Source organism: Metopolophium dirhodum, chromosome 3 (genome assembly GCF_019925205.1).
Source record: "Metopolophium dirhodum isolate CAU chromosome 3, ASM1992520v1, whole genome shotgun sequence".
Classification (NCBI taxonomy): domain Eukaryota; kingdom Metazoa; phylum Arthropoda; class Insecta; order Hemiptera; family Aphididae; genus Metopolophium; species Metopolophium dirhodum.
The window spans coordinates 29,209,948-29,225,365 of record NC_083562.1 but is presented as its reverse complement, the minus strand read 5'-3'; the positions used below and the strand labels follow the sequence as shown (position 1 = coordinate 29,225,365).

The 15,418-nt window shown below is 28.5% G+C and overlaps 2 protein-coding genes across 2 annotated transcripts in view; one reads left to right on the top strand and one right to left on the bottom strand.

Annotated features, from left to right (window-relative positions):
- LOC132941803 (ecdysone-induced protein 74EF-like) overlaps positions 1–15,418 on the bottom strand; it is a 116,165-nt gene that overhangs the window by 71,940 nt on the left and 28,807 nt on the right. Inside the window, exons 2-5 of the mRNA XM_061009980.1 lie at positions 7,435–7,519; positions 3,864–4,069; positions 3,590–3,784; positions 1,823–1,952 (exon numbers count right to left, since the gene is read on the bottom strand). Of these exons, the coding sequence (XP_060865963.1) occupies positions 1,823–1,952; positions 3,590–3,784; positions 3,864–3,938 (400 nt within the window). The 5' untranslated portion in view covers positions 3,939–4,069; positions 7,435–7,519. The remainder of the gene's footprint in view (positions 1–1,822; positions 1,953–3,589; positions 3,785–3,863; positions 4,070–7,434; positions 7,520–15,418) is intronic.
- On the top strand, positions 7,735–13,525 carry LOC132941804 (small nuclear ribonucleoprotein Sm D-like protein). The gene is made up of 5 exons (XM_061009981.1): positions 7,735–7,905; positions 8,024–8,211; positions 8,277–8,325; positions 8,381–8,662; positions 13,323–13,525. Exons 2-5 carry the CDS (start codon positions 8,035–8,037, stop codon positions 13,466–13,468), a joined length of 654 nt encoding a protein of 217 aa, XP_060865964.1. The 5' UTR covers positions 7,735–7,905; positions 8,024–8,034; the 3' UTR covers positions 13,469–13,525.

Sequence of the window (15,418 nt, the reverse complement as noted above, 5' to 3'; positions counted from 1 at the left end):
TATTTTTAAAAAAAATACTCTATGTAAATACATGACACCCTATAAATGGGAAACCTTAAGTTGGGTCTCGAGATGTTGGATCGCTTAAATTAAACAGGCGTTTGGTTATTTAATAATACTTGAATTGGGTCCGCGATAATATTTTAATAATTAACTTCGATAAATTTAATGATTACCTCCTAGCAACATATTATATTGAGCAAAATGCATTATTTCTTACTAATATTTGGGGTGAATTGAAAACAAATAGTTGTGAAAGTTTTCATGTAAAATTAAATGCAAGTTTTAGTGCAGCTCACTCAGGCATTTTTGTTTAATAAAAATTTTACTTTGAATTAGAGTGAAATTTACATATAAGTATATAACTTCAGAGCTCAGCTACATAGCCGAAAAAAACAATAGAAAAAGAAAAATGTTTAAGAGAAAAAATGCTTTGTTTTACCAGTTGAGAACTGACTTGGTTAAGTTTTGTAAGATATGTCTTTTAAATTTCTTCCTTAATTTAAACTATATTGTAATGACAATATTAACAATAAAAAAAAAAATCATTTTAAGCTAAAATTAAGTTAATTTAATATTTTAATAATTGTGTACATCAGTCTGTAACCTTTTAGATACGTAACAAAAAATAAAATATTTAATAGAATTTCTAGCCAACCTACATGGGGGTAATAAGCTGTACCCAACTCACACTCAATAAAATATGTCTGGACCCAATTCATTCAGTTTTTGAAATTTGGGACACAACTCGAGGTTATTGTTATAAATGGTATACAAATCTTAGTAGTTGGATATTTGAAAATATTGTCTTTAAGTATACTTAAGAATCTCAAAAATTAGAATTTGGATAAATGCAGGTTAAAATGGTGGGGAAGCCTAACTTAAATAATATAATAACCTATCATTAATATATATAAGTTACCTAGGTATACACTTAAACCTGATATTTTGTAGATTAATGTTTTGAAATTGAACAATGTTAAATAGTTTTTAAATAGTTATTTAAGTATTATAAAAAGTTGTAATTAATTTTTAAAAAAATTTAGCACTCAAGTCATGTTTAAAATTGTATTTTTTTTATTTTTATGAGTTTAGTAATAAGTATTATAATTATAATACCCACCTAACTATGAAATTAAATTGGTACTCATTATAATTATATGGTTAATATACAATATATTATAAATATTCCCCCATTATTACTAAATTAATAGCAGGTAGTTAACAATTTAACAATGATTAGGACATGCTATTATGATAGATATGCTAAGTTCAAAGTTGACTGCTGTGATAGATAGGTAAGTATTTTAGAATATTGAACCCACTACAAATCAGTACATATTTTAACCAAACAAAACAAGTGATAATTCTGTGTAGGGTATTGTTATATAACAATTATGTTTTCTTAATAACTATTAGATGTAGGTATGCTATTAAAGTGTTATTATTTGTATAAATAGGCATACACAAATGTTGATTAAGTTTTATTATAATTTATAACCATATTATATAATTCTTTGTATTCTTGTATAATGTATTAGGTATTTTCTATATCATTCATACTAAACTTTTTTTAATTTAAAATACTTTTTTTTTGGGGGGGGGGGATAGTCATATAAGTTTAAACATACGACTCCAGCAAAAATATAAACAGTAGATTAAATTACTGATATGAGTAAATTGTAAAGTGGTTTGATACATTTACAGGCAGATATATTGTATGTTTCAGACTGTAGATTTGAATTTTTCTTTATAAAAATTGTTTATTCTAATTTATGGGTACATATCACATAATCTTGTATAAGAGCATGTATGTATGTACCTGCAAGCAAAGGATTTGCAGTGGTAATGTTGAATTTCTTGCCAGCATTTGTGCGTTGCAGTTCTTGAAGTAATGCAACAGCAGCATGGTTTTTGTTACCCGTTGACATAACATTATTGTTATTTTCTTCCTGTAAAATTAAAAATATATTAAAAATATATTTTATATACATTTTATATCATAAACATAAATTAAAATAGTTTTTTTTTTATTCGCTTTATTAATTAGGTCATTTTAAGGCAAAAAATAATATATGATTCTAAATTTTACAGTTTAAAAGTGGTTATATAAAAAAAGCTAGATGATTTGATACAAGAAATTATGTTGTCAATATTAACGAAGAGGAGTGAAGATAAATCAATAATCATATTATTTTAAGATAACCATATTGTTTAACAGAGGATGTAATACCCACACGTGTATTGTATTGTACAACATAATACATTTGTTAGCTATAATTTAGAGTGGGTTAGTTTAGTGGGTTGACCTATTATCAAACTTAAGGGTAGAAATATTATTTGTTTATAAGTCAGTCTTTAACAATATCAAATTTTTAAGCACTGTGAGTATTTTTAAATTTTAATATCTTACATTGTATACCTACATACTCATAACTTTCTTACAAATAGTTAAAATATCATAAAAACCCGACCTAAAACACAGATTTTCTTACCTTTAAGTTTAACATTATATCTTATATTAAAGCTTACGACAAAAAATTGATACTGCTGAACTCAATTTTGGTATACTCTAAGATGGAGACAAGACATGTGGGTATGACACTGTGGTCTGTGATGTTATATTGATAATTGATATTAATTGTAAATGTTTTATTATTATTTTTTTGTATAACATATAAATAAATAATAATATTTAAAAGATAAGATTTGTTAATCTTTTTAATGTGAAGAATATTAATTGTTTCATTTATAAAGTGTTTTACTTTACCTAATTATTTATATATTGTTTATTATTATTATTATTACAAAAAATATTATTTAATAGTTGGGCGTCGGGCTTAGGCAATTTAAAATACACAAAATATAAAAGATTTAGTTTTAATTCTTATACATCATTAATTTCTGACAAAAAATATTAATATAATAACTTATGATTACTAATTAGAAAATAACAATTTTATTTTTTTTGAATATTTAGATAATAATATGTTTTATTTTATCATTTAAAATAATAATGTATTATGAGTTTAAAATAAGGAGTAAATATAGGCAACTCACAGATTATATTTAGTAATTACTAATTTTAGTGTTGAAGTAAAAGAACAATTAATTTCAACACCATAAGTACAAAATAACAAATTTATGAAATTGCCTATATTTACTCCTTATCTTAAATTATTCTTTCATAATTTCAGTGACTTATATACTATAATAATTTATATTATTATTTTAAATTATAAAATGAAACATATTATTATCGAAATATTCAAAAAAATATATATTATTTTTTTCTACCTATTAATAAAAATTAAACTAAATCTTATTAATGTTTATGTATTTTAAACTTTCTATACCCGGCACCCAACTATTGAATACAGTTTGATTGAATAATAATAATAGCGAAAAACAAAAATAGTGAGAATATTATAGAGCACATTCAAATTATTACAAAGTTAAAGAATAAAATATTTATTAAATTAAATCAGAAATCGTTAATGATTCATTGGTACATGATCGAATATTTGACCGATTGAACCTTTCCTCTCCACTTTGAATTTAATACAGTAAAACTAATCGGGCCGTTTACCTTTATATCACAATTAACAAAATCGAAAAACTGTTCGAGTAACGCGGACGAGTCGGACAGCTGCTTGAAAATGTCATCATCGCCAGAGTGTTCACCGGCATCCTGAACACTCGCTCCTCCTCCGTCTAAAGCGTTGTCTAATTCACTGGATATCTCCGATTGGAGGAGTTCACCGAGACTGGAAACTTCGTTACCCTAAAACGAACATGAAAGTTTAGGTAACATATTGGTCATGTCATCAGATATATCCTTACAATAGAGTTCAACTACTTACAAGACATTCAGTAAAATCATCAATTTTGGTCTCGGCCTCTGGACACCAGAGTAACACATCGTCCATGAAAGGCATACCTGAACCTGAGATGGCCGATGTCCTTCCAGCAACCACTACACCAGCGGCCAGTGGCGGGCCGGGAAGTGTAGGTTTCACAAAAGCCAGGATGACAGTTAATGAGTCGTGGACCCACGTTTCTTTGATATCTATAATTTAAATTACAATATATTTAAACAAGCAGTATGTGATGAACCTATTAAATTGAATGATAAATATAGATATTATACTAGAACAGTTTATAATTAATACTCTATTTAATATTGTACAATGACGACGATAATAACAATTATGTACTAAGTAACAATAATATTTAAAAAAAACCATCGATTTTCGAATGTTTTTATCCACTAGATTATTATTTATAAATATTATTTTATTAAAATATATATACCTACAAAATCCATAGTATGCATAGGTAATATAACAGATCAACTAATGGATAGTAACAATTAATTTACTATTACATATTTTGTAAACAATTAAATTATTTATAAAAAAATAAAAATATGAAATGTATAAACAATCTGTATGTTTTATAAAGGTAGATGGATGTGTATAGTAATAAAATATTTCATAGATATATTTTTCATTTTATAACGTCTATAATATAATACAAAATATTATAGGCAGTTTCGTTTTGGATAATTTTTTTACAATGATTTTATACACAGTACAAATATTGAACATGTTTGGCACACTACAGTATTTATAATTTTAATAACAACAGGAAATAAAAAAAATGAATAATGCAGTAACGTTCAATTTGTTTAACTCCAAAACATGTTTCATAGTTTTAAAATAAAACTGCAATTGTTTGATCAACTTGACAATATAAAAGACCAACCCAAACGTTGATTAAAATCTTGAAAAAGACAGACAGTCTATGAACAAATGTATATAGTTAAGTAAAATAACGGTCTATGAAACATATATTATAAAAAATATTTAACGTAACTATTAATAATTGCAAACATATTTTTTAATTTTAAAAATAAAATTTTTTAAATCTTACCTATATAGTATGTATATAGTTTTTGAAAGTTATTATGAGTAATAATATAACCTAATAATCAAATTGGGCTTATTAATTTTTAAAATGATTTGCGTTCTAGTAAAATTATCAAAAGTACCTTAAGTTAGTATTCATTAAAGTGTATTAAAATTTGGTTTTTGTTTTAACTAAGCGATTTGGACCATTGAGTATACAGTCGTTTACCTTGGAAGATTACCATATCAATATCTACTACAACTATATGAAATTTAGGAACATTAACACGTTTACGTTTGAGCGTCCTCGGCTACTACTAATAAGCCACACGGCACACACGTTATTATATAATCTAGAAAATGTTTAAAAATATCCCATCTAACAATGAATTATTTAATTGAAATAACAAAGTCATATTAGGTAAACTTTATTATGCTTACGCCTTACAGTAAATTAATTACAGATTTGCATAATTTCGAAGTTAACAACTCAATATACTTAAAAAATAGTGATGAGAATAATATAGGTATGTTACCTTGGACCCGCTTGATTTTTCTCAAATAATAAAATATTATATTTAATTATTTTCTATACCTATATTGACTTGAAGTTTTACTGCACAGAGAATATGTTAGAAAATGATTGGTAATTAAGGACTTTATACGGTTTTAATTAAGTAGTATACCTAATTGATAAACTACATCGATAGAAAAGAATAAGGAATTTGAAAAAAGACTATTATAGATTTACGCTATAGTTGAATTAATTATAGTCAATAGGTATTCATTTGTAATATTTTCAAACATTTTTATTTAATGTTTTAAATTGATAAAAAACTAAGAAGGTACCACCAACTAATTATTCGTCCTTAAATTGCGTAATTACCAAATTAGAAACAATATTTATATCAATATTCAATAGTCAAACTCATATACCTACCCGATGGTACCCTACTTCTATAGTTTTAAAATAGATTTAATAAGAAAATAAATTACCCTCACACGCATTTCAATAATAGATGTTTACTTGCATTAACATAATGTTTTTGTAATATAATATATATTATATTACATATTATATATTATATATATACATTATAACACAGACTATACGATGCCTATGTCTATCGTTCAGCTTGTTAGTTATTTATATACCTATAGTATTATAAGTAGTCGGTTTTTTTATATTGAAACCGGTATCATGACATTTTCGTAGTCGACTAATACAGCCATGATTTTTTATTTTGCATACATAAAATATGTTTGAATTTTATACGACAGTAATTTATCACTTATTACTTTCACGTAATTAAAAAAAATACATATATTAACATTAAGTATAGGAACAAGATATTAGACACCACTTTCGAAAAATAATTGTTTTATCTTCGAAATATTGTTTGATAAAATTAATGTTTTATTGTTAATAACTGTTTTATCAAAACATTCACTTTGTTGAATTTTAACAATCATTTGTTGGATTGATATCGTAATTTATTATTTTTTTTTTTTTGTAAATAATAACCATTACATTGGAATTTATACGAACCGTTTATATTGTAGTTGTATCGGTGCTAATTATTTGACACAAATCTTTCATAATTTATTAAATTTCAATGAAATAGGTACGCGTGGATGTTAGCCAAGAATAGAAAACCCGCGAACCAATCAAACGGCAGGACAATATTGTAATTAGCGTGTAATTACTGTTTGCCAGATATATCCCTTTATAAAATACGATCATGATAATTGACAGGGTCGGTGTGTTTAAAACGTGTTTTTTAAAAAATATATATATTTTCTTGCGTAGAATATTTCAAGGTTAATATTATATTATAATATTCTAATATTTATATCTACACCCACGTTTCAAACAATTATTTGCGAAACACGAATCATAGACTAATATTATAAACGTATATTAATAGGCAATAGCGGTTTAATTGATATTCGAGTTTACGGTCTTACGTGAATTCAATAAATTATCAACATTGACATAGGTACACATACCTAAATATTTTGCAATAAGCAACGATAATATTATAGCACTTTGTTTGCCAATTTTTCAAAGAACCCTTGCAAATTTCCAGATGAAAAAGGTCACTAGAAACACATTAAATTCGAGAACGGTACAGAGTACGGATCGACTAAAAACGATCAGATGTTATAAAGCCATATAGGCACGATGTAGAGATATAACTTCATTATGTTTATCTTTTTTAATGTATATCTTCTCTATATCTTCTCTAAATCATGCATTTATGTGTTATAGAAATTTAAGGTTATAGGTATATGTCACGGTTGCAGATAACTTGATATTCTATACAATCGTGGTACAGCATACCAAGATAATAGTACCTACCTATGGCTATACGAATAGTTTTGTGGTATACTGACATACTGTTATGAATTTTCACATATTGTTATTATAATAAGGTTTAGTGAAATTAATTATTATTGTTTAAAATCCTATTGGTACAGGTACTTTTGTGGTATAAAATATTAAAAATAAATAGTTTCTCACCTTATGCGATGCTCCACTTCCGTTGTGGTTCATTGTCTGCTCGCGGAGATCCGTTTCCATTTTTCTTTCAAGTACATTTTCAAGTCTAAAATGAGAAAAAAAAACGTAGGTAAATATAATTTTCTATTAGGATAACGTGCTCTAACGGTCCGTCATTGACGGACATCCGCGTGAGACTGAAGTACTGAACGCGCCGTGTAGATCTCGCTCCCGGTGTCCCGTCAAAATACGTCAGTCGTGTTTTTATTTCCCATATCGTTATTCGTTATCACTGTTATCACTTATTAACTTATCACCTATCATTGGTCTGTTAAAAATGTGAATACTTTTATATCGTTTATTCGTTTGTAATTTTTATTTTTTTGAAATTTTGTTCCTCAAACGTTTTCATAATAATATTGTGTTTCTGTCAACAATAAATATTAAATTGCGTTTTGAAATATTTGAAGTCTTATAGTAACTATACAGCTGGTAAGTAAATAGTTTTACATACTCTCAACGGCGACCAGCTCTTTACGGCTTACACACCAACACAACATCTCTTTAGATAAATGTTATGAATGTTAATCATGACATGGCTTGTTTTCAGACTGATATGCAATGTCGTCTAGCACCGACGAAGAATTGGACATGTTGTCGCCCTCGTTCAATCCGATCAAAGCTCTGTACGCAAAAAACGTACAGGTACCTAGCACGACAGCTCAACCGTTAGACAACATATCAAAATTTGAACTCGCTCCTTCAGGAGAAGTCTTAATTAAACCTGATAGACCCAGAGTAATTTTAAATTGTATACTTCATAAGAAATCAGTATTCTTTTTAACATGTCTTGTATTTTACAGACATACAATGAATATAACATTGAATCGATAAAACGTGATTTAAGTGCTGGTAAGTTCTTGCTAAATATCAATAATTATAAAATACTGCAGACAGTTTATTTTAGTGGCCGGCACATCTCAAGTATCATTAGTTCAACGGATTATTAAAAGGAGACGAACTGTATTGGCACGTATGTCAGAAATTGGCAAATCTCGTGGGCCACTATCTCGCATTGCTCTGTTTTGTTACGCAAAAAAACGTGTTAAAGTCTACATACGATCGGCTGTGTCTATCCGAGGTCACTGTGAAGGGTACATTATTGCTTTTGATAAACACTGGAACTTAGTCATGGATGATGTAGATGAAGTATGGACAAGGAAAAACAAATACAAATCATTAGCTATTGGTAAGGTTATCTTTTGTATATTACCTACCAACATTATACATTCCAATATTAATGCTTAAATTGTCTTGGTAATACTTTATACTGAATATTGAACCTTTATATCTGAATTTAGTAATTTAATATTCATTATCGTATTAATATTTATTGTGGAACTTCTAATAACCAACTTAACGTTAAGTTGTGGCAAAATATTATTTCTCAAATGAAATGCATAATAATAGAAATAACCAAGATTTAAAATATGAACCTCAAATGATTAGTAACTTATAAATTATAAGTTATAATAAGATGTTGATGGTAATGTTAAATGAATTAGTAAGGTAGAATTTAATGCGCACCTACCAGCTACTATGTATTAATATAGGAGAGTGGTACAATATTTCTAAAATTAAAATTTTTTGAAGTAATAATAAAATATTTTATTTCTATTGTTATTGTATGAAAAATCAATTCATGTTTCATATATTATTTACATTTACTAACATTATGACATTCTGTAATTTTACATTTGCTTATATAATTCCTATGAATTATAAATCACTAAATTGGAGGTACTGTATACTATAAAAGTTATCAATAAATGTTTGTTTACTTATAAGCAGTATAAATTATAAATTTATTAACTTGTTCACCTAAATTCGGATCACTGCCCTATTGAGTTGCCAACAAAAAAATATAAAATTACCATTACAGAACTCTAGTAGGGTATAATGCATTATTTATTATTTAATATGTGTGTACTGGTTGCTTCTATCTATATACATAGTGCATTTCAATTGAGTCGATTGTTTAACCTTTTGGCAGTTTAATAGAATGGGACTGAAATTAGAATGCTTTAAACATTACCATTAACATTGATGACTTGCACTTGCTCGACCGATCAAGTGAATTAAATTTTTTTAATAATGTTTAATTTTTAATAATTATTAATAATACTAATATAGTAGGAGGTATGTTATTTAAGTAGGATTTATTGGCTTGAAAATTTTGTTAAAATATGTTCACTGTTCACATTCTAAAAAAAACAATGGTAATGTACGACACCACATTTTCAATCTGAGTAGGTTGACATAATTACTGCGTTTGAAAGGTTTAAAATCATCTATATCCTGTGTAATGAACACATTCTTTTTACAGTTTTTATTGTGTATATTATACACAATAATAACTATAAAAAAAATATATATATATTTATATTATATATAAATTATTATAATATATATATATGTTGTGTGTATTCATTAATGACATTCAATTGATATTGTATTACAAAAATATTGTAAGCTGTGGTCAGCAAAATCTTATTTGTTAATTTTATTTTTTATCAAGTCAATTTTTTCACCCTTTTTATAACAGCAGCATATTTTTTATTTCATATTAGGTATTTTAGTAGAGAATATTTTCTGAAAGTCCGTAAATAAATTGAATATTGAACTAATGCTGTTAATTATTAATAACTTTTAATGTTTGTAAATAATTACTTAGGTAGGTACATCTCATATAATATTGATATTTATTTTACATATTATTTAGAATGTATAAAAGTGATGACTGATGATAAAATAAAATAAATTATATGTTTATAGTGTTAAAGATTATTTAATTTAAATTGTATAACTCTACTCACCAACACATGCTTTCTGTAATGTGGTAGATATTAATTATTGTAATTAAAATTGTTTTTTTAAAATAAGTTTTGTTATAAATTTGAATGTTATTTTAATATTTTGTAATAGTGAAGTATTTGATAAAAAAAAAAAATAAAGGACAACCGAGCGAAATGATGAAGTGTAAATAATATAATGGCAATTTAAATTTTGGTTTTTAAGTAAAAAAAATATTTTTTTCGAAATATCACCTTTCATATTAGGTATATGCAGTAGGCACTCTCGCGCGTTTTATTTGTCATATAAAAATAAATAGTAATACCTAATATCGAAACAAGATTTCAGTTTCAATGTCCGCAAGCTTGTGTCGGAAACACAGTTTCTCTTCTGCGTGCGAAATAAATTTGTCCGCTGGTATAGGTGAGTACAATTATTGTGCGTGTGCATAATATACGTAAAAAATACAGAAATGTAGTGTTCGATGACGGCGAGCGGGGACGATTATAATGTGGGTTTTGTGCGCTATTGAACTTGAAGGTTATAAGTATAAGTGCGGCCCGCGGGGCTCGAACCCGTTCGCAGAACGTCGTTAACATTGGCGATATGCAAGCAAGCGACTCTATAATATACGATCGTTCCCGATTGTATCAGCTCAAATATCATATCATTTAATCATTATACGCTTAACCGCACGGTATCTACAAGGTAACTGCAGGCTGCAGCTGAAGTTATACGTATATTATATATAGTATCATAGTAATATATATTATCATTATTTATTTATTATAAGCACTCCGCCGATTTCCGGTAAGATATTCCGTATTTGTGTTCGCGAAAACTACTTATGAATATTATCTAGGCCAAATACTACGGTGGTGTGGTGCGGGAAGAGGTTTCGAATAAATAGTGATATCAATAATAATAATAATGATTGTTGTGACTTATGCGAGCCACGTGCAGCGGCCCTCGCTTTGGCCGTTATATTATAATATTATTGTTTTGTACATTATATAAAACGACGTTGAACCATGTTTATTCACCATTATGTATAACTACCAAAATATAGGATGTAGGTTGGATCAGTAGCGTATATCCATACATTTTCTAGAGGTGGATAATATTTTTTATTTATTTTTTTGTACCCATAGATAGGTAATAATTAATATTAATAATTAAACATTATTATTTCGATGACGTGGTATATTAATAATAATAATAACAATAAATATTACATAATAAGTACTACGATTAATACAAAAATAAAAAATGTATCACTTGTTACTTTGATACTCAAATATGGTTCAATAGGGAGAGGGTTTAGTCTAGGAGGAGGGACCGCCATTGGGTCAGAGGTTATATCTATACGATTAAGGCTGCAAATTTTAAATTCCCTTCAAAGCATTTACGTTGTACTACTTTACGATGGTATAGCGTACCTACATAATATTATTATAATCGTCGTGTACGCTGACTTAAGATTAAAAATATAGCGACTATTACTTGATACTGAAATAGCGGCTATAGCTCGAAATATAATTGATAGCGGTGCCGAGTATATTATAAAAAGTTATTAAATTATTTAAAACATACATTTTATAGTACAAATATCGTACATATTATTATATATATATTATTATATATGTACACATAATTATCTAAAACGAATAATAATTTTATAATTTAATTACACGATTTTTCCGACTTATATTATTTAACACGCTAATCAAACATTTTTTTTTTTTACTTAAAACCAAATTTTTATTGTATACATTATAAAATATGTATACTATACTATATTATGTGCGGGTATAGAGAACAGCCCAATATTAATGTCTCCTCCATACATCGTCAACACTATATATTAAATATAAAATAATAATAAATAATATTACTATCGTATAAGTGCATAAGTACTAGAGAATCCGCGCATCTCCGTCGACGAGATATCCTCCTTTTAAAACAGTGAAAATAATTGCAATCGTTTTTTTAAATGACAATTTTTTAATTCTTTGAAATCGCTTTATTACACCACTTATGAAACTAATGTCTTATGCGTAGCGACAGTTTTTTTTATTGTTTTAAAAAATTGCTACCTATTGAATCTAATATTTTGGAATGCTACGTCGGCGGTTATATTATTATTGTAATGCGGTGTTTATTTGCAGTGTACACCGCCGTGGAATCGTGAATAAAACAACACTACGCATACATACTATTATACAGAGTGGCCCATCGAGTTTTCCTGTGTTAAATAAATGAAAAAACGTGAAAACACAGTGACTACCCTGTATAGTTGTATATACCACCTCTATAATATAATAATAATAACATACAGTATGCATGTGCCGGGTGTACACCTATATTTGAGTTTATTTTTGTGATGTTTTTATTATTTTTGTTGTTGTGTGTGTGTGTGTGCAACGCACACGCGATTTCTAGAAATCCTTCGTCGACCTTGACACAGTGCGTAGGTTACGGGCGACGACGACGTGCGGCGGCTTTGTCGTCTCGCGCATTACGTTACATATTAAATTAGGTATATTATAATATTTCAAAACTGTTTGTCCGGCCAACAATTTTTTTAGGAACAATTTCACGGGTGAAACTAGTATCAGTGTTATTATTTTGCTTTGGCTCGCAAATGCCCCGCGTTCGTATATTAGTATACGTAAATAGCAAGTTTATTATAATCGTTTTCGCAATGACTCCACCGCGTTGACGGCCGCAATCGTTAACCTTCCGCCGAATACCTTGACAGTGTTGGCTGGACAGTTTTGTTTTAATTACATATTATGCGCTGCAGTCGTAGTATATTCGTATCCAGTTTATGCAGTAGTCGACCTTAACGACTGTAGGTGGTTTTTTTCCTACCTGTATCGTGTACGCCCGTTTGTTTTTTTTTTTTGCTCGATACATTTTGATATTATATAAGGTTTATCGTCTTAAAACCACTGCGAAAACCTATTGCGCGATGGATTTTATTGTGTTTTTTTTTACTATAGTTGTAAGTCGCGTTGTATAATAATAATAATGGGTTTTTTTGCCCCGTACAGGTGACGCGAGAAGTTTGGACGATCCGGTGGAGAAGCCGTACGCAGTCATCAAGAGGATTCGAGGACACCAAGTATGCCGGAGGCACGTTCCCCGATTTTTGGTGCGTGGAGAGCAGATCGTTTTAGTGGCCAAATGTCTCGTTTGAACGACGACATTTTTCAACAGTATGATGATGTTTAATAAATGTATATTTTTACGTGTACGTGCGGTGTTTTAACTTTAAATTTGGGACGAATAAACAAAATAAATCCTCCAAGAAACGATAAAGACCTCTTTAGTTCGGGTGCGAAGAGACGACGACAATAACAAATCGTGCTCAGTGTAAATATTATAAGACAATATTGAATATGTATATTTAAGGAGATATCACAATATCTTGTTTAGTGGAAATTTATGAATTTTGTGAATTTTTATTGTTTTTGCTGCACTGCTGGTGGAGAAAATGTCCAGGGGCACTTAAAAAAACAGTATATAAGGTAAACCGCTTTTAATAATAAGTGTATAAACGGCGTTGTAGTTGGGTCCCCATAATAAATAGGCGGAAAATTGAATAACGGTACTTTCTCCGCGCGCCGCAGAAGAAGAAAATAAACCAGAATGTCCGTCGCCGCCTGTTCCACACCGTTCGCATTCTGCACAGTTGGGATTATTCGGCGGCCGTCAGTGAAAGTAAACGCTCAAAAACTTTCACCGGGATCGGTCTTCTATAACTGGTGTGATATCATATTATTATTATTATTATTAATGTAACGGCATTCACGGTTTTCACACTAAACTGCGTATATAGACAATATAATAATATATATACACTCGTTGGGTAACTGGATCGGGGTTCAACTATATATCTATATATTATATTCTGGCACTCGATACCTCCAATGCGACTGTAGTGAATCGGTGGTACCTATTTGTTTTTCTACCTACTAATTATTCGAAAACGAAATTTAATTAAGCGTATACGTGGTGTGATGACTATACTAACATCCGCCACTTTAATTATTCCAAAATATGACGTATTTTTTAAAAAATATGATATCTCGCCATACCTCAAAAACCGATGTTGGTACTTACGAGAAACGGTTGGTTCCTAGAAAACATAATTTGATTTCGATGATGACCGTCTCGAACTGTGACGACATACTGCAGCAGTACTGCAAGATTAACATGAGGTATGTACATTGTACATGCCCATGGCTGGGTATAGAGGGATTTTTTTCTAGTAGTAACTTATAGCTTATTAAGTAAGTAGTAGGCACTCCAATATTCAGCATAATATTAAACTAAAGTCTTATAGTTGTTTATCTTAAAAGCTAAAGCATATCAATCGCTATCATAGTCCGTTTTATGTATCAATGCTTGAAGGTAATACGAGCCGTAGGTATAGTTATGGTTAAAGAGTAACTGAAAGTAACTGTGGCTAAAATAATCTAAGTACCTATAGTATATTGTTATCGATTATTATCTAATTATAATTATAATAATTAAAAATTATATAATAACATAAAAATACAAATAGTAATAACAAATAACATTATTCATAAATCATAATGCATAGGTACGAGGTACCTATCACATCTTTACTAACTATATAATAACACTACATGCGATTCACTACGGCAGAAGGCTTTGCCTTTCTATGGTATACTGTGATTACATTCTATGATTTACTAAAGGTATATCACTGATTTAAATGAGCTTATCCTTATACAAAAAGCTAAAACAAGGATGTTTAAAATAATTTATTTGAATTATGTCTTTCTAAATATAATATGGTTTTGAATGTAACTTGTAATTTATAAAAGGCTGCACAAGTGATATATAATATTTCATTATTACTTAAGAAATAAGGATTGTATACATATTGGATTATATATAGAAAAAATATTAAAAGTAAAAAATATTTAATATAATTTTAAATTTAGTTCTACTATAGGCGTCTATAGCGCAGTAGGTAGTTCTATAATATTACTATATATTAATTTGAGCACCGCGTCACGAGCCGAATTATTCGGAAGATGGTAAAATTATTTTCCCCACGATACCGTCCCGAAATCACGACATTATAATACGCATTGTTCAGCAGTTTATGTTAATG